This window comes from Hyaena hyaena, unplaced genomic scaffold (assembly GCF_003009895.1).
Source record: "Hyaena hyaena isolate Hyena2069 unplaced genomic scaffold, ASM300989v1 scaffold_10, whole genome shotgun sequence".
Taxonomy (NCBI): domain Eukaryota; kingdom Metazoa; phylum Chordata; class Mammalia; order Carnivora; family Hyaenidae; genus Hyaena; species Hyaena hyaena.
In genome coordinates this window covers 8,230,556-8,250,862 of record NW_024080642.1, presented here as the reverse complement: position 1 = coordinate 8,250,862, position 20,307 = coordinate 8,230,556, and the positions used below count along the sequence as shown (strand labels likewise).

Sequence of the window (20,307 nt, the reverse complement as noted above, 5' to 3'; positions counted from 1 at the left end):
TCGTGTCACACGAGAGCCAGTTACTCTGATGAACTTTTCCTCAATCTGATTCCCACTGGTTCATATGATCCAGGAATTCTCAAAATTTCTGACATGCCAAGGCACGATTTTCCATTTTCCAGCACTCCTATTCAATTTTTTTAAACATTTTAATTAGCTACTGAGTATGCCATAGAGAAGTCATACTTTAGATGCGTACTGTTCAATCTGGCAACCACTAGCCACATGTTGCTGTTGAGCATTTGTTTTTTTGTTTTTAATATTTTATTTTATTTATTTTATTTTTTTTAATTTTTTAATGTTTTATTTATTTCTAGGAGAGAGAGAGACAGCATGAGCAGGGGAGGGTCAGAGAGAGAGGGAGTCACAGACTGAAACAGGCTCCAGGCTCCGAGCTGGCAGTCAGCACAGAGCCCGACGCGGGGCTCGAACCCACGAACCGCGAGATCATGACCTAAGCGAAAGTCGGACACTTAACCGACTAAGCCACCCAGGCGCCCCATTGTTTTTAATATTTTAAAAAATTTATTTCTGAAAGAGAGAGACAGTGTGAGGAGAGGAGGTCAGAGACAGAGGGAGATACAGAATCCGAAACAGGCTCCAGGCCCTTAGCTGTCAGCACAGAGCCTGACATGGGGCTTGAACCCAGAAACGGTGAGATCATTACATGAGCTGAAGAGTCAGACACTTAACCAACTGAGCCATCCAGGAGCCCTGCTGTTGAACATTTGAATGTGGCTAGTTCGAACTGAGATGTTAGTTCAAACTGAGATGTGCTGTACGTATAAAATCCACACTGAATTTCAAGGAAAATATATGTGTGAGTTTTGATTGTATTGATTATGTGTTGAAATGATGTTATCTTGGATATATTGACTTAAATAAAATATGTGACTAAGATTAGCTTCACTTGCTTCTTTTTGCTTTTTTATTTATTTCATTTTTTATTATTTTTAATATATTTTTTCTAATATTTTATTTATTTTTGAGAAAGAGAGAGACAGAGCATGAGCAGGGGAGGGGTAGAGAGAGACACACCCATACAGAATCTGAAGCAGGCTCCAGGCTCTGAGCTAGCTGTTAGCACAGAGCCCAACACGGGGCCCCAACCCACCAACCATGAGATCATGACCTGAGCTGAAGTTGGACTCTTAACCAAATGAGCCACCCAGATGCCCCACTTTTTGCCTTTTTAAATGTGTTTATTGAAAATGTAAAATTATACTGAAAATATAAAATGTAAAATGCTCATATTTGTGGCATATATTTTATTGCCAATGGACAGTGCTGCTTTCGATTAGCCACCATGCTTCATTCTGATTGCCTCCAAAGTCTTGATAGCTTAAAATTTTTACCACTATGTGGGATGTTGACTCTTGATAAGTTAAATCTTTTTATTATGTATTTTTGGAAATTCTCAGCAAATTGCCCTATATGTGTCCTGAGACACCCTACTTAGTGGTTGTGTTTCTTCTTAAATTAGAACTGACCAACGATTGTTCTTAAGCAAGGACACCAGTGTCTTTAGGTCTCCTACAAAAAACAGGCTTCATATTTGCAATCAAGTAGGACAATGTGCAGAGACTGTAAATCCTCCATTCAAAGTCCCTTTGATTTAAAAATAGTACAGTACTTGCTTCCTAATTTGTCCCGTCGATGTCCAGAACAGGGCAAAATGAGAGTGTGTTTGGATGTCCACACGGTCTGCCTTGAGTAAAGCTGTTAAAGATATGAGAACAGTCTGTGCCAATGCCAGCAGTCGCCCAGTGTTGCCAGCAGAACTTGATGGTAGATTAGGACAAGCAATCCACTGCTGAGCTCTGAGGCCCTGAAAGTGTTTGAACAATTGAAGAAGCCTTGCTAGGAGCAGTGTGGTTGATACCTGGCATTACAGTTAATGGGTAATTAAAGGAGAACAAAATCTTCTGATAGGATTACATCTCTTGTTGGAGTCCTATGATTTCCACTTCATAACGATCTAGGGAATGAAAGTATGCTCACTTCCAGAGAAGGGACACAATCCAATTTTTGCAGATCTTAACACATTATATTAAGGAAGTAGTCTTTTATTTTATTCTGAGCTTTGATCAGAAATTGGTATTGATAGTTTCAAGTACCTTTTGCCTCTGATTCATTAATTCTAAATTTAAATTAAACATATTAGCTTTTTTCAAATATGAAAAGCTGGAATTATTAGTGTTTTAGGCTTTTCATATCCATTTCTATAGGCAGAATTGTACTGTAATTTTATTTTCAGGTCTTCTTTCCCCCTCTTCTTCAATAAATTATGCAGCTTTCTATTTAATTTTAGGTTCTGGGGTGCTTTATGTAGAACCTGGGGATTATTGTTCCTTGGAAATGTGAAAAATCCAGAAAGCTTCCTGACCCAAGGATTTTTTTAAAATTGCAGTATAATTTATGTAGAGTGCACAAATCTATGTGTACAGCTTTTACACCCATGTAACCACTGCACTAATCTAAATACAGAGAATTTCTATTATCCCAGAAATTTTCCTATGCCCTCTCCTAGTTCGTACCAATACATGTCCAAAGTAACCACTATTCTGGTTTCTATCTTCATATATTAGATTTGCAAGCTCATGAATTTCATGAATGGAATCGGCCAACATTTTTTTGAGTCTGGATTTTTTTACTCAACATAATGCTTTTGATATTTATCCATTATGTTGTTTGAATCATTATAGTTCATTCTTTTTCATTGGTATATAGTACACCATAAAAATGAAAATGCCACAGTTTGTTTATCCATTCTCCTGGACACTTGGGTTTCTCAGTTTTAGCTCTTCTGACTAAGGCCTCTTTGGCAAATTCTATTACACATGCTTTTGAGGACATTTGTTTTCATTTTTTGGGATATTTCAGGAGTGGATTTTCAGGACTATTTTCTGGGTGAGTGAATGTTAAACTTTAAGAACTGCAAACAGTTTGCTAAGTGTTTTTACTGTTTCATATTTTTATCCGGGATATATGAGAATATTAATCACTAAAATTTGATACTGTCAATTTTTTCTTTTTAGTCATTTCAGTGGGTGTGTAGTAGTATCCTATGGTTTTAATTTGCATAATAATGTCAAGCATCTTTTCATATCCTTATTGTTAGCCTAAAGGAATTTATTAGAGATAATTATTTATTTTTTTCAGTTTGTTTCATATTTGTTGGTCTTTGATTTTTTTACTTCTTCTTGAATGTTTATTTTATTAATGGTCTATTCAGATATCATGTATATTTATTATTGAGCCAGGTTTTCAATTTGTTTTTGTTTAGAAAATGTCTCATCCAGATTTAAAATTTATTTGAGACATGCACTTATGAGGTTTTCTTCCCAGTGTACTCTGTCTCTTTCTCTTCCCAAACTCCTGTGGCCCAGTGTCCTACGACTTCAGGCCTTCTCTGTTTGAGAGATGGGTGTAGGAGAAATGTACGGAGCTCCTTACTTCTCTGCCATCTTGCCTCCCACCTAGATTTTCTTTTTCTATGATGACTCTATATGTAGTATTTTCCTTCTGAATAGAGCATCGTTGCTTTGTTTTTTGATATAAAAGTTACTTATTAGATCCTTAATATTCAAGTATATCACATTTTTGTGATCACTTTTTCATTTTACTGCACCACTTTCAGATAATGTGGTCTCTACAACTTCTTTTTTTGGACTATAAGTTCTACAAGAATTTGTGGTACTTTAGTGTCCATCATGGAGTAGGTAGAATAAGTAAATGTGGTGATACCATCAAATACCATCAAATATACAAGTAAAAAACTTGATCTCACAGTGATCAAGATAGACACAGTCCTGGCACTCATGGTGGGTCAACTCTGGAGGCTATATCCTGTTAAGCAGCTCTGGTGATATTTGAGCTCATGACTCCTTATTTAGAAGACTGAGGCTCTAATTGCCTGGCTAGGGAAAAAATGAATGCCAGGCAATGGCTTCAAGGGGTCTGGAGAAACAATAGGAGAATCCCACTTGGTCACCTCTCTTGTTTCCTGAGTAAATATTGGTCATATATGTGTTTTTTCTCTATGAAGTTAACCATTTCATTAAAAATTTTTAAATGTTTACTTATTTTTGAGAGAGAGAGAAAGCACAGCAAAACAGGAGGTGGGGGAAAAGAGAGAGGGAGACACAGAATCTGAAGCAAGCTCCAGACTGAGCTGTCAGCACAGCTCAAGCCCGATACGAGGCTTTAACTTGTGAACTGTGAGATTATGACCTAAGCCAAAGTCAGATGCTCAGCCAGTTGAGCCACCAGGAGTCTCTGAAGTTAACCATTTCATTTAAATCATTAGATTTATTGAAAAAATATTACATATGGTATTTTTAGTTTTTATATTTTTTTTAATGTTTATTTATTTCTAGGAGACAGAGAGAGAGACAGCGTGAGCAGGGGAGGGTCGGAGAGAGAGGGAGTCACAGACTGAAACAGGCTCCAGGCTCTGAGCTGGCAGTCAGCATAGAGCCCGACGCGGGGCTCGAACCCATGAACCGTGAGATCATGACCTAAGCGAAAGTCGGACGCTTAACCAAATAAGCCACCCAGGCACCCCACATATGGTATTTTTTAAAAAAGTTTTACTATCCTCTGAATCAATGTTCGTGTCTGACTTTTCTGCCTTTCTGGTAGCATTGCCAGGTCTGCCATCTCTGTTCTTGGGACCCACTGATCATTCTCTCACCCTTCCTCTGCCTGCACCCCCCACCCACAACTCAAGGAAATCTCTTTCTGGTTTCCTGGGAGGAAGCTTAACTTCACCTCCCAATTCTAGTCAAGATATTTTTTTCTTTACCAGCAAATTCTGTCCTCACTCTGGGGCTCAGGCTTTTGGAAATAAAAGCCAGGAAAACTTGTGGACCATTTCTTGCTCTTCTGCCACATTTTTGTCCTGAGACTAGGAGCACAGAGCTAACTCTCTATCGAATGGGAAGAAGTGAAAGTGAAAAGAGAAGAAACAAAAACGTCTAAGATTAATATCTCAAAAATTATTCTATCCATATTTTTCGAGGCATTCACAACTTGAGAGTTCAAGGCCCCTTTAATTTCCCATTTCTTGAACTGGTTGATTTGCACCACGAGTTTTGTGGTTTCTGGTGCTTTTGTGCACCTCTACCATAGAGAAGGCTTTTGCTGGCCCTTTTGCTGTGTTCTCTGACCAAGAGAAAATGGTTGTGTTTATGGATATTCTGAAGCTGACTGTAGGCATCTCTTTTTAATATCAAATGTGTGAATAAAACACATTTCTTCTCCCATAATGCTTTACTCTCAGAACTCATTTTGTCTGTGTTGCCATCTGTAGGACTTTGTCTCAAACTACCTACTAACCTTCAATGTGTAACTAGTCATGGAAGCACTCCCCACTAAAAGTCAAGCTCCAAAGTTAGACTGTTGGGCTGCAGTCCCAGATCTGTTGTTAATAGGTGTGGGACCTTGGACAAGTTACCCAATGAGTATAAATCTCCACTTTTTAAATCTAAAAAAATGAAGAAAATAGTACCTATCTCATAGGGTTGTTGTGAGGAATAAATGAGTTAATGCATATTACACTTTCATCCCAGTGAAAGAAGTACTGAACTTAACCCTTATGGCTTGTGGGTATTTAATTAAAATATTAAACGTTCTTTTTGAAAATTCTGAAATGTGTATATATGTGTGTATATATACATATATAGTCACACTTTTCATGCAAATTATTTTTAATCTTACAAAGGTAGAACAAAAGCAACATGAAAATGGGAAACCAAAGTGTCATCTCAGAGTTCCTCCTCCTGGGCCTGCCTATTGAGCCAGAGCAGCAAGACCTGTTTTATGCCCTGTTCCTGGCCATGTATCTTATCACCGTATTGGGGAATCTCCTCATAATATTTCTTATTCACCTGGACTCCCACCTGCACACACCCATGTATTTGTTTCTCAGTAACTTGTCCTTCTCTGACCTCTGCTTCTCCTCTGTCACAATGCCCAAACTGCTGCAGAACATGAAGAGCCAAGTCCTGTCCATCCCCTATGCCGGCTGCCTGGCCCAGATGTACTTCTTCTTGCTTTTTGCGGACCTAGAGAGTTTCCTCCTGGTAGCCATGGCCTATGACCGCTATGTGGCCATTTGCTTTCCCCTGCACTACACCACCATCATGAGCCCCAAGCTCTGTCTCTCCTTGGTGGTGCTGTCCTGGGTCCTGACCACTTTTATCTCTTTATTGCACACCCTACTCATGGCTCGCCTGTCCTTCTGTGCTGATAATGTGATTCCTCACTTTTTCTGTGACATGTCAGCTCTGCTAAAGTTGGCCTGCTCTGACATTCATTTAAATGAAATGGTGATATTTATTTTGGGGGGTCTTGTCGTTATTGTTCCATTTCTGTTGATCTTTTTATCCTATGCACGGATTGTGTCCTCCATCCTCAAGGTCCCTTCTGCCAGGGGCATCCGCAAGGCCTTCTCCACCTGTGGCTCTCACCTCTCCGTGGTCTCTCTCTTTTATGGGACAATCATTGGTCTCTACTTGTGCCCTTCAGATAACAATTCTACTGTCAAGGAGACTGTCATGGCTGTGATGTACACTGTGGTCACCCCCATGCTGAACCCCTTTATTTACAGCCTGAGGAACCAGGACATAAAGGGAGCCTTAGGAAGAATCTTTTCAAAATGGACAATTCAGCTTTCTCTGGGATAGGAACTCTAAAGATTAATGTATGTTTTCAAACAGTAGGTGTAATATTGACAATGAGTAGTATTCTTTAAAGTCTAGTAAGCACCTAAGCTACTGCAGCCCTAATAGCACTTCCATGGGATTTTCCCATTGTCAGTAAGGGTGGGTCCATCTCACGTCTTGGATTTACCACAGAATCTGGGAGGTGATGTAGCACAAGGACTGGCATGTAGTGGACACCTAGTAATTATTATTCAAATTTGGATAAATATCACTCTAACCTTGGTGTTTACTACACTCAAAGAAAGTACAGTAGTTTCTAATTCTCTAAGAAATAAATCCAAATTTCTCAGTCCCTTCAGTGTTTTGCTTTTGCCAAACATGTTTATTACATGAAGAATGTCTTCTAGTTTATTATGTACATGCTTTTGTAATTTTTTACTCCCCAAAGATCGTCATTTATTCTATTGCTTATATTACTTATTTCAGGTGTTGGTTGATTCACTGCTTTAATGACCATACTCTAAAATTATTTCTTTTTCCTTTGATTTACCAATCACTTGTCAGTTAATGACAGATTGCTTCTTTTGATAATATATTTGGATGAGAATATCTCTTTTGAATTAAAATCATATTATATACAATGAACCATATGATTCTCTTATGAATAGTTGAATTTATAGACAGTAAAATGGTGGCCCATATATAGCCTAAAGTAGCACAAATAGTGACAGAAAGGTTAGAATCTATTTACGACTCCCAGGTAGATTTTTTTCCTCTGAAATGTTATGCAGAAATTGTGATGCTTTCTTTGTTTACTTCTTTTCTAGTATATTATAAGTGTCTTGAAGACAGGTGCTCTCTAATCTCTTCAATGACTAGTTCATTGCTAGATGTACAATAATAACTGATTTGATTTGAATACATTTTCTTTTTTTTTTTTTTTTTTTTACAAATAGTTTATTGTCAAATTAGTTTCTACATAACACTCAGTGCTCATCCCCAAAGTGCCCTCCTTCATGCCCATCCCCCCCTCCCCCCCACATCCATCAGTCCTCAGTTTTTGTCAGCATTCAAGAGTCTCTCATGGTTTGCCTCTCTCCCTTTCCCCCACCATTTCCGCCCTTCTTCTCCCCCTTGTTCCTCCGTCAAGTTCCTCCTAATCCTCCTATACGTGCAAACATATGGTATTTGTCCTTCTCTGCCTGACTTATTTCGCTCAGCATAACACCCTCAAGGTCCATCCATGTTGCTACACATGGCCAGATTTCATTGTTTCTCATTGCCATGTAGTATTCCATGGTATAGATAAACCACATCTTCTTGATCCATTCATCTGTTGATGGACACTTAGGCTCTTTCCATGTTTTAGCTATTGTGGAGAGTGCTGCTATGAACATTGGGGTACATGTGCTCCTATGCCTCAGCATTTCTGTATCCCTTGGGTAAATTCCTAGCAGTGCTATTGCTGGGTCATAAGGGAGTTCTATTGTTAGTTTCCTGAGGAACCTCCACACTGTTTTCCAGAGGGGCTGTACCAGTTTACATTCCCACCAACAGTGTAGGAGGGTGCCCGTTTCTCCACATCCTCGCCAGCATCTAGAGTTCTCTGATTTGCTCATTTTAGCCACTCTGACTGGCGTGAGGTGGTATCTCAGTGTGGTTTTGATTTGTATTTCCCTGATGAGGAGGGATGCTGAGCATCGTTTCATGTGTCTGTTGGCCATCTGGATGTCCTCTTTGGAGAAGTGTCTGTTCATGTCTTCTGCCCATTTCTTCACTGGGTTGTTTGTTTTTCGGGCGTGTAGTTTGGTGAGTTCCTTATAGATTCTGGATATTAACCCTTTATCTGATATGTCATTTGCAACTATCTTTTCCCATTCCGTTGGTTGCCTATTAATTTTCTGGGTTGTTTCCTTGGCTGTGCAGAAGCTTTTAATCTTGATGAGGTCCCAACAGTTTATTTTTGCTCTTGATTCCCTTGCTTTTGGGGATGTGTCAAGTAAGAAGTTGCTGCGGTGGAGGTCAAGGAGGTTGTTTCCTGCTTTCTCCTCTAGGGTGTTGATAGTTTCCTGTCTCACGTTCAGGTCCTTTATCCATTTTGAGTTGATTTTTGTGCATGGTGTGAGAAAATGATCTAGTTTCATTCTTCTGCATGTTGCTGTCCAGTTCTCCCAACACCATCTGTTAAAAAGGCTGTCTTTTTTCCATTGGATATTCTTTCCTGCTTTGTCAAAGATCAGTTGGCTGTATACTTTTGGGTCCACTTCTGAGTTCTCAATTCTGTTCCATTGGTCTATGTGTCTGTTTTTGTGCCAATACCATACTGTCTTGAGGATGACAGCTTTGTAGTAGAGGCTGAAGTCTGGGATGGTGATACCTCCCGTTTTGGTTTTATTTTTCAGTATTACTTTGGCTATTCGGGGTCTTTTGTGGTTCCATACAAATTTTTGGATAGTTTGTTCTAGTTTTGAGAAGTATGCTGGTGCAATTTTGATTGGAATTGCATTGAATGTGTAGAGTGCTTTAGGTAGTAATGACATCTTAACTATATTTATTCTTCCTATCCATGAGCATGGAATGTTTTTCCATTTCTTTGTGTCTTCTTCAATTTCCTTCATAAGTTTTCTATAGTTTTCATCATACAGATCTCTTGTATCCTTGGTTAGGTTTATTCCGAGGTATTTTATGGTTTTTTGTGCAATTGTGAATGGGATCAGTTTCTTGATTTCTCTTTCTGTTGCTTCATTATTGGTGTATAAAAATGCAACCGATTTCTGTACGTTGATTTTGTACCCTGCAACTTGGCTGAATTCTTGGATCAGTTCTAGTAGGCTTCTGGTGGAGTCTGTCGGGTTTTCTATGTAGAGTATCATGTCATCTGCGAAGAGTGAAAGTTTGACTTCCTCTTTGCCAATTCTGATGCCTTTGATTTCCTTTTGTTGTCTGATGGCTGATGCTAGGACTTCCAGCACTATGTTAAACAACAGTGGTGAGAGTGGACATCCCTGTCGTGTTCCTGATCTCAGGGGGAAAGCTCTCAGTTTTTCCCCGTTGAGGATGATGTTAGCTGAAGGCTTCTCATAGATGGCTTTGATGATGTTTAAGTAGGTTCCTTCTATCCCAACTTTCTCGAGAGTCTTTATTAAGAAGGGATGCTGTATTTTGTCAAATGCTTTTTCTGCATCTATTGACAGGATCATATGGTTTTTATCTTTTCTTTTATTGATATGATGGATCACATTGATTGATTTGCGAATGTTGAACCAGCCCTGTAACCCAGGAATGAATCCCACTTGATCTTGGTGGATGATTCTTTTGATATGCTGCTGGATTCGATTTGCAAGGATCTTGTTGAGAATTTTTGCATCCGTATTCATCAAGGATATTGGCCTATAGTTCTCTTTTTTTGTTGGATCTCTGTCTGGCTTGGGAATCAGAGTGATGCTGGCTTCATAAAATGAGTCCGGGAGTTTTCCTTCGACTTCTATTTTTTGGAATAGCTTGAGAAGAATTGGGATTAATTCTGTTTTAAATGTCTGGTAGAATTCCCCAGGGAAACCATCAGGTCCAGGGCTCTTATTTGTTGGGAGATTTTTGATCACTGATTCGATTTCTTCACTCGTTATGGGTCTGTTCAGGTTTTCTATTTCTTCCCGTGTGAATTTTGGTAGTGAGTGTGTGTTTAGGAATTTGTCCATTTCTTCTAAGTTGTCCAATTTGTTGGCATATAATTTTTCATAGTATTCCCTGATAATTGCTTGTATTTCTGAGGGGTTGGTTGTAATAAGTCCATTTTCATTCATAATTTTGTCTATTTGGGTGCTCTCTCTTTTCTTTTTGATAAGCCTGGCTAGAGGTTTGTCAATTTTGTTTACTTTTTCAAAAAACCAACTCTTGGTTTCATTGATCTGTTCAATTGTTTCTTTGGTCTCTATGTTGTTTATTTCTGCTCTAATTTTTACTATTTCTCTTCTTCTACTGGGTTTAGGGCGTTCTTGTTGCTCTGCCTCTAGCTCCTTTAGGTGAGCTGTTAGATTTTGGACTTGTGCTTTTTCTAATCTCTTGAAATAGGCCTGGAGAGCAATGTACTTTCCTCTTAGGACTGCCTTGGCCGCATCCCATAGATTTTGAATTGTTGTGTTTTCATTTTCATTTGTTTCCATATATTTTTTAATTTCCTCTCTAATTGCCTGATTGGCCCATTCATTCTTTAGAAGGGTGTTCTTTAACCTCCATGTTTTTGGCGGTTTTCCAGACTTCTTCCTGTAATTGATTTCAAGTTTCAAAGCATTGTGATCTGACAGTGTGCATGGTATGATCTCTATTCTTTTATATTTATTGAGGGCTGCTTTATGTCCCAGTATGTGATCTATCTTGGAGAATGTGCCATGCGCACTTGAGAAGAAAGTAAATTCCCTGGCCTCAGGATGTAAAGTTCTAAATATATCCGTCAGATCCATCTGGTCCAATGTGTCTTTCAAGTCCATTATTTCTTTAGTGATTTTCTGTCTGGTTGACCTATCCATTGCTGTAAGCGGAGTATTAAAGTCCCCTGCTATTAGCACATTCTTATCTATAAGCTTGTTTCTGTTTGTGATTAATTGTTTTAGATATTTAGGTGCTCCCATATTCGGTGCGTAGACATTTATGATTGTTAGTTCTTCCTGATGGATGGACCCTGTAATTATTATGTAGTGCCCTTCTTCATCTCTTGTGATTGTCTTTAATTTAAAGTCCAGTTTGTCTGATATAAGTATCGCTACTCCGGCTTTCTTTTGATTTCCTGTAGCATGATATATATTTCTCCATCCCCTTACTTTTAATCTGAAGGTATCTTCCCGTCTAAAATGAGTTTCTTGTAGACAGCATATTGATGGATTTTGTTTCTTAATCCATTCTGCTACCCTATGTCTTTTGATTGGAGCATTCAGCCCATTTACATTCAGTGTTATTATTGAAATATGTGGGTTTAGAGTCTTTGTATCTTTTGTAGGGTTCATGTTTGTGGTGGTGTCTCTGGTATCTTTGTTCCTTGCAACCTTTCCTTCAGAGCATCCCCCTCAGGATTTCTTGTAGGGCTGGCTTCGTGGTGACAAATTCTTTCAATTTCTGTTTATTTGGAAAGGTTTTTATCTCTCCTTCTATTTTGAATGACAGGCTTGCTGGATAGAGGATTCTTGTGATTTGAATACATTTTCAAATGCTTCATGAAATTAAAATGTGCCTTAAAAAATCTCACCTTTTAAAAAAAGTCTTCTTAATAATGCCAACTTTGATTTCATTTCCTCTTCAAAAATTTTTATTGATTACAAAAAGAATACATTCTCACTAAAAAATTATCCAGACAACAAAGAAGTAAATAATAAAGTGGAATGGAAGGTCCCCCAAAGTTCTGCTCTCCTCCATGAAAGCAGTTAGAAGTTGGGGAATATTCTATGTACATAGATATTTTCTCTGCACCTACTAACATTACATATAATAAAACTAAATTATACACACCATTTATCATGTTATTAAAAAACATTTTGAATTCATGATTTCATATAAAGATATATCATCATCTTAGAATGTATCCAGTGCTTGTTGAATGGATGCATTTACTATAATTTATTTAAATAACCTTGGTAAACATTTGGGTTGTTTTCAGTTTTTTATTATTTTGAACAATACTTCAATTCTGTTTCCTTGTCCAAATGTTTCCTTGTGGACTTATGCTGCATATCTAAGGACACATTCTTAGAAATGGGTGTACTAGATCAAAGGATATGAACAGGTTATCGCTGGGTAGAATTTGTCAAATTGCCTCCAAGGAATTCTGCTAAGGTAAACTCCTTCCAAAAGTGAATGAGAGTAGCTGTTTCTTTACATGTTCCCAGCTCTGGATATTTTGTTCTCAAAATATTTATCAACATGATATCAAAATATGATATTTTACTATTTTTAAATTGAATCTCTGTATGTATCAGGGAGCTTAAACATCTCTTTATATTGATTGGCTACTTTTCCTTGTGCATGTCCTTAGCCTTGAATCAATTTTTTTTTTCTTACGATCACATTATCTGCCTTGTAGGAAATATTTCCCTCAGTCTGTTATTCATCTTTTGAATTTGGTAGTGTTGGGTTTTTCCCTTACTAAGATCATAAACCTCAAAGTAGACAAATAAGTTGATTTTTACTTTAAGATTTCTTTATTTGACATACTTTTCTATCCCCAAATTATTATTATTATCTCATTATTTTTTCTAGTTCTTGCACAGTGTTAGTTTCCATGTCTCTATCTTTGATCCACCCAAAATTTTGTTTAAGGGCAACTGTCCTTTTTCTTTTCTCCCCTTCCTCAATAAGTGAGTTGTCTCCACCTTCACAGGTGTAAAAAAACTACCTTTACAATGTCCTAAGCGCTCATATATACTTCCTGGGCTTATTATGTTATTATTATTGTTATTCATTTCTGGACTTATTATATTAGTATATAATAAGTATATTGTTAGTATATTATAAGTATATATTACTTATATTTAAGTACCTTATGTGACAACCCCTCCTTTATGTTCTTCTCTTCCAATACTTTCCTGACACATTTATCCTTTCAGATATACTTTAGATCTATTTTGTTAAATTACAGTTTAAAAAATCTGTTGAGAAATTAACTGGAGTGACACTGAATTATTACATTGACTTGTGAATTAGAGTTGGCTATTTGTGCATTTGTCTTACAAACTATAAATAATTAATATCTTTATTTATTCCAAATTTTCATTTCTTAGTTGAATTTTGTATATATTACATTATTATACATAATTAATACATAATTATATTATATAATTTAGCATATTACTACATATTACTTTCTACATTTAGTCTTAAGTAATTACATTTAAAAAGTGTTGGAGAGGATCACTATTGTGTTTTAGACAAAAAATTTTTTTGTACATAAAAGAGTTACTGATTGTTTTGTATATCATTTTTTAAATATTCTACCTTACTAAGTTATCTTATTGTTTTCTAATAAGGATTTCAGTTAAATATCTTGGGGACTGAAGATACACAATCAAAGTTAACATCAGTATTAGTAAGTATGCATATTTCTTTCAAATACTTAGTTCTGTTATTTCTTTTTTCTAACTTCATTGAACACCATTTCAATAACAGCCTGATTATGGAAAGAACCCTAATGTCCATTGACAGATGAATGAATAAAGATGATACACGCACACACCCCCCATGGAATACTTTGGCAATCAAAAAAAGAATGAAATCTTGCGATTTGCAACAACATGGATGGAACTAGAGTGTATTATGCTAAATGAAATAAGTCAGCCAGAGAAAGACAAATATTGTATGAGTTTACTCATATGTGGAATTTAAGAAACACAACAGATGAACATAGAGTAAGGGAAGGAAAAATAAGATAAAAACAGAGAGGGAGACAAACCATAAGAGACTCTTAAGTACAGAGAACAAACTGACGGTTGCTGGAGGGGAGGTTGGTGGGGGGATGGGTTAAATGGGTGATAGGCATTAAGAGGGCACTTGTTGTTTGAGCACTTGGTGTTGTATGGAAGCCAATTTGACAGTAAATTATGTTAAAGAAAAAATAATAAATTTTAAAAGGAAGGAAAAGAGAATAATGTAAAATAATAGTGATTCTAAGGAGAGTCCAGATGTTAGTGTGAGGCCCTACTCTTTGTCCTTCATTAACCAAATGGGAGTTTAGTAAAATCTTCAAATAGTTTTGGATATTGGAGGGCATCATTAACTTTCCCTACTTGTTTGCAAGAAGGCAATTTGCAGAAGAACCACCGCTATATGGGGCAGCCATATCTTGAGAGCTCTGGTCTAGGGAAGAGTATCTGAAATTCCATACAACATGTGAATGCACATAAACATGAATGTTCTCAACCATGTTGGGGCATGAAGATCTGAGAAGTTCTTATGTACACTGGTGGAGCCCTGCTGGAGTTGAGAGCTAGTGTGTTTCCAGAGACTATCAGGATAATAAGTGAGGGGACCATGCAGCAGCTAAAGTCATAGCCCAGAATCAGATGGAAGACATCGCTGAGTCTAACAGCATCAGTCAGCAGAAACAGTAAGCTGTAAGAAGGGCATCAACTCCCTTCTTAAAAGAAGAGACATGTATTATCCATGCTGAGTGTAGTCAAGTTCCACCAACAATGGACATTAGCAGAGACAGCCCTCCCAAAGTCGAGAGGATACATAAGCCTTGAGAATCTGGAAAAGGTCTAACAAAATCAGCACAGAGAAAACAGGAGAAAGGAATTCAAAAATATGAAACTAAAGGCTTGATGGGGTTGAAAACCAGGAAGCAAAAGAATAATAGTAACTAAATGTTGGTTCTTTGGTAATATAAATAATAACAGATAAAATGGCATGTAAAATATGGCAACAAAAAAGACACCAATGAGGAATGGTGGGAGTGAAAAAGAAGCAAAACCAACAGCTACAGAGGCAATCTGCAAATCATGAGAATACTACTGAAACAAAAAAAAGAAAAAATATAGGCACAATTATATTTTAGGAACTTATATATTACTAAAATATGCTCGATATTATGAATAAACTGAATCAACTACAAAGTATTGAAGAAGATGAATGCTTAGTCTTACAGCTTTGGTAATGCCACTTGGTTTCTCTAGGCCTCTTTCTTCTCCTGTGCAATGAGAATAATATCTTCCTCCTGGAATCTTGTGAGGTTTAAGGCAGACATACACGTAGAGTACTTAGGACAATGCCTAGCACATAAGTCCTCACTAAATGTTATCTTTTATTATGTTTATGATAAGGATATCATTACATCATTGTAATAGTGAAATATTGGCAAAGCATAACTATCAATCAGAAAATGGTTAAACTGTAGAATATCACAGTATAAGGTTCTATATCATGAAGCTAAAAGTAAAGAAGTTCCATTTATTGTGTTAAGAAAAGATCTCCTAGACTATTGTTGCATGACAAGGAAAATTGCAAAATAATATGTAAAGAGTGACACTATTTATGTGTCAAAAGCAGGGAGAGAAAAGGTGGGGGAGGTACTGAACTGGTAACTGGGATGGGAGTGGAGGTTGGATTGAGTGATAGTCAAAGAGAATTGATCTTTATCTGTATTTTTGAATTCCTGCCATGAAAATGATGGACATATTATCTAGGGAATAGAATAAAAAAATTGGGGGGGGGAATTAAGATGAACGCTAGGTGTTTCCTGAAGTTTCCAGAAAAGGAGCCTGAGAAGAGTGTGATCTACATTGGAGCACCCCCCTTCCCACCCAAAAAAAAACCTCCTTAAAAACTTCTTTGCATCTGTACTGCTTCTCGGCTTTCCTCTCCATCCATTAGACTGCTGCTACAGGCACTCTCCCCCCTTCCTCTACAGAAGCTACAAGGCTCTTTCCTTAGTCCCCTGCTTGTTCCCATTTTCATTTTTTCAAAATTTTAAAGTAGCTTCTATTTCAAACATGCAGCCCGTGCAGAAATGAATTTAGCTTATTGCGATGTACCCATTCCTGTAAAATAAACACATTGTCACCTTTGTTTCAGGTCTGCGTTCATCTTAATTCCCCCCCCCCAATTTTTTTATTCTATTCCCTAGATAATATGTCCATCATTTTCATGGCAGGAATTCAAAAATACAGATAAAGATCAATTCTCTTTGACTATCACTCAAGAGACTACAGGACCCAAACTGCTAGTGCTTTAGGAAGCTAGAAAAAGAGGGGGGTGTTTTTTTGTAATCGTTCTTATCATTGAAGTGCCAGTGAATCAGGACCTGCCCTTACACCTCTTGGGGTGCAGTCCTCCATCTGAGCCCCCTTTTTAGGGCGCCCTTGACCTCCTTGTTACGAAGGCTGTAGATGAAAGGGTTCAAGGTTGGTGTGACCACAGCATACACCACGCTGGCCAGGCGGTCATAGCGTGCTGAGTAGACAAACGACGGCCTGAAATAGACGGAGAGGACAGAACCAAAGAAGAGCGACACCACCACCAGGTGGGCCCCGCAGGTGGAGAAGGCGCGGCGCCGGCCCCCCGCCGACCGCACTCCCAGCACCGCGATGAGGATGCGCGCGTAGGACAGCGACACGAGGAGCAGCGGGGTGAGCACCACCGCCAGGCCCTCGGAGAAGATGGCAGCCTTCGCGGTCGCCGTATCTGAGGTCGCCAAGCTCAGCATCACCGTCATGTCACAGAAGAAGTGGCGCACAGGGGCGGGGCACGGGTAGGAGAGCGCCGAGATGAGCAGCGTGTGCAGCAGAGAGTGCAGGTGGGCCACCGCCCAGGACGTGGTCACCAGCGCCGCGCAGCGCCTGGGCGTCATGACCGCGCAGTAGTGCAGAGGGCGGCAGACGGCCACCTCGCGGTCATACGACATGGCTGCCAGCAGGTAGCTCTCGGTGATGCCCAGAGCAACGAAGAAGTACATCTGGGAAAAGCATCCCTGGAAAGACACGGCCTGGCCCGGGTGCAGCAAGCCGGCCAGCAGTCTGGGGACCGTGACAGTGGTAAAACAGATGTCCACGAGGCTCAGGTGACCCAGGAAATAGTACATGGGGGAGTGGAGGGCCCCGTCCGACCTCACCGCCACCACCATGGTCAGGTTGCCCAGTGCACTGAGCAGGTAGACACTGAGGAAGAGCAGGAAGAGCAGCGGGTGGATGTCTGTTCCATCCACGAGGCCGAGGAGGAGGAACTCGGGGGGTGTCGTGAGGTTGGTCAGGGCCATGGAGTGGCCGCACAGGCTGGGGCGCTAAGGGGGCAGATGAGGAGCAGGCCTAAGTTCTGGCACCTTTAGGTAGGCGTCTGCATGTTGGGGTTCCATGTCCTGTTTGTAAATTTCTGCTTGCTAAAAAGGCTTGGAAACCACACTGCCCACCCAATAATCCTCATTTTATGAAGAGACTGAATCTCAGTTTCTAAGGTAGTGGGTAGTGTCTAGCTTGGAGTAGAACAGACCTGGGGATCTGGCTCTACCTCTCAGGCAGTGTGACGTCTCTGAACCTCTGTTTCTTTTCCTTCCATTGTGAAAGATGAAAATACTAAAGAAGAAAATACTAATAGCTACCCATGGAGTTGGTTGTGAAGATAAAGTGGGTAATAAGCGTAAAATACTTAGCATGGCACCCAAAACTGTTGTCTATCTACCTATCTGCCATCTATCTATTTATCTATCATCATTTGCTTAGTCAAACAAGTAGTTGAGGCAGAACTGGGACCCAGGCCATCTGAAAACCAGTTGAAGTTTCTTCATAAAACTCCTTATGACATTTGCCATTCGTTTATTCACAACATATTATGTGCTAACCCAGGAATCACTAAACTTTTCCGTCAAGGATCATAGAGTACTTTAGGCCTGTGGGCCATATGGTCTCTGTTACAAGTATTCAGCTCTGCCATTATAGCATGAAAATAGCCATTGATAATACGTAAATGAATGGCCATAGCTTTGTTCCAATAAAACTTTATTATAAACAGGCAGAAGGGGCAGATTTGGCCCATAAGACATAGTTTACTGACTCCTGTGCTAGGGCCTGTGGGGAACAGGGTGAATCTTAGCTTTCACCCACACTTTGACCTACAGCAGTTTGCAGTCTTTCATACTTTACTAATTTTATGAATCACATGGGAGTAAATTATTCTACCGGAGGAATTTGGGAAGGATTTAAAGAAGAGATGGGATTTGAACTGGCTCTTGGAGAATGAATAGGGTTTTATCCAGCAGACGTGCTATGGTGTGGGAGGGGGAGGCATCAGACAGGGGAAGAGATTGTGTGGGGTTGCTGGCAGAGGAGGCATGGAATCAAGAAGGTAACATCCACCTGTGATACTGGGGCAAGGTTTGTCTTTGCGCTGACCTCAGCTGACTGAGAACTTCAAAGCTTCTCAGGTAACCAAGTGACTTCAGTCATCTCAGAAACAAAGCACTCATTTTGTTACCTACTCAATCTCTTCCTTAAAACACATTCTTTCCCACTGATGCAAAGTTTCTATAAATGCTCTATTCCTAGCCTAGCTTATCCCTGCTTTGCCAGGAAAGAGGGCCAGGCTTTAGTGAGCTCCCAGAGCATGGACTGAACCAGTTCTTAGCTTGGAAGCTCTACAAGAAGGCGCTGTGCTCATTCCCTGTCTTGCCCAGTGATTACACAAAACTCACCCCATCAGTGTTTGTTTAATGAAGATTTTTAAGAGCAATTAGAGAAAAAAGAGGCAAGTGAAGATGAAAGAGAGGAGAAAGTGTGCAGACTGCAGTGTCCACTCTTGTCACTTCACAGGAGAAGTCCCAGATGTAGCCTATTTTTTCATTTTTCTGCTTTTCTATCATTGTGACCCATTGGCCACCCCAGGGAGTCATTTGCCTACGCCAATTCCACCCCTTCCCCCAGCACAGAGCTGAAGTGTTCAACAGCCAGGACCTTGGCATCTCTCCGACTCATCCTCTTTTTAGGTACAGAATTCTCCTCTGCAGAGCCCCTGACCTTCCCTCCCCACCTCCAAGTTGGCACCGTGTGATATAAAGGGAACGCCACTGGCTTTGCAGGGTTTTAATCCTGTTTGACTTTGTAAATGTAGACCATATTCATTTCAGCTCTACTCTTCTCATCTAGAGAATGAAAATTCTGATGATTTCTCTCTGTATGGTTGATGCCACCATTAAATGGGTAATGTATGTAGAAGCATGTAGCCGAGAATGGATGCTTAGGAGATGTTGCTTCCCTTTCCCTAAATTTCTGATGTCTTCTCCCTGTTCCCCAAGGCTACTAGAGGTGATCCGGTCTACTGCTGGAAGCCTGTAGTTATTTAAAGATGTTTTTCATAATCTCAGCTGAAACCTGCTTCCTTATAACTTCTACAAGTGGTCACAGTTTTGACCACTGGGGGTTAAACACCTAATCTCCCTTCTCTGCAGCTTTTCATGCAGTGTTAAAAAAAAAAAAAAAGTCTACGAAGTATTCTTCTCTCCAACCCAAACACACCTGGTGCCTTAGACTCTTTCTTAGAGGACCTAATCTCCAGGGCCTTTTCCATTCTGGTCACCCTCTGTTTTGCTGATGTGTTTCTAAACTGGAATTGGACCCAGTGGTCTTTCTGGGGTTGGGCTGTGTGAAGTTCTCTGGGGGCAGTGTAACAGCTCAAGTGTACACTTCACACCTATCTATTGAGAGCCTGCTTTGGATCTGGGTTTGTGTTCATCTCTAGGATTATAAAGGTAGGTCAGCTACTGTCCTTGACCTCCAGACAGGCACAATAACAAGCACTACCCTAATTGTATGACCAAATTAGGAGGAATTTCCTGTGCTTGCCTGATTCAGGGAAGATTCCAAAGAAGAGGTGAAGTTTGAACTAAGGTCAGAAGAATCCATAGGATTCCAGATAGAGACCTGGAAATGTGAAGGGCATTTCAGGCAGTCAGAGAGAATGTGAAGACAGAGAAAGGCATGCTGTGGGTGGAGAGAGCTGACACTTGGCTTTGTCCTCCTACCACTGTAAGGCACAGGGGGGTGGGGTGGGTTGGAAGATAGGACCCAAGGCAAGAAGACAGCAGAGGAATGTTGGGTTCTCTCACCTGAAGGGTGGTATGCCAGGCCTCAACACTGTCTGCACCATCTGTGGGCTGGTGTCTCTCCTGGCC

The 20,307-nt window shown here is 39.6% G+C and overlaps 2 protein-coding genes across 2 annotated transcripts; one reads left to right on the top strand and one right to left on the bottom strand.

Annotated features, from left to right (window-relative positions):
- The first annotated feature begins 5,735 nt into the window (after positions 1-5,735).
- LOC120246087 (olfactory receptor-like protein DTMT) lies at positions 5,736-6,689 on the top strand. The gene has a single exon (XM_039253410.1). The coding sequence runs from the start codon at positions 5,742-5,744 to the stop codon at positions 6,687-6,689; it is 948 nt and encodes a 315-aa protein (XP_039109341.1). The 5' UTR covers positions 5,736-5,741.
- A 9,769-nt stretch (positions 6,690-16,458) lies between these two features.
- On the bottom strand, positions 16,459-17,403 carry LOC120245215 (olfactory receptor 1L6-like). The gene has a single exon (XM_039252172.1). It carries the CDS (start codon positions 17,401-17,403, stop codon positions 16,459-16,461), a length of 945 nt encoding a protein of 314 aa, XP_039108103.1.
- Between the last annotated feature and the right edge of the window lie 2,904 nt (positions 17,404-20,307).

What these genes read in the sequence shown, in the direction of transcription:
- LOC120246087 (XM_039253410.1), top strand. Translation starts at nt 5,742, where the DNA reads ATGAAAATGGGAAACCAAAGTGTCATCTCAGAGTTCCTCCTCCTGGGC.
- LOC120245215 (XM_039252172.1), bottom strand. Translation starts at nt 17,403, where the DNA reads ATGGCCCTGACCAACCTCACGACACCCCCCGAGTTCCTCCTCCTCGGC.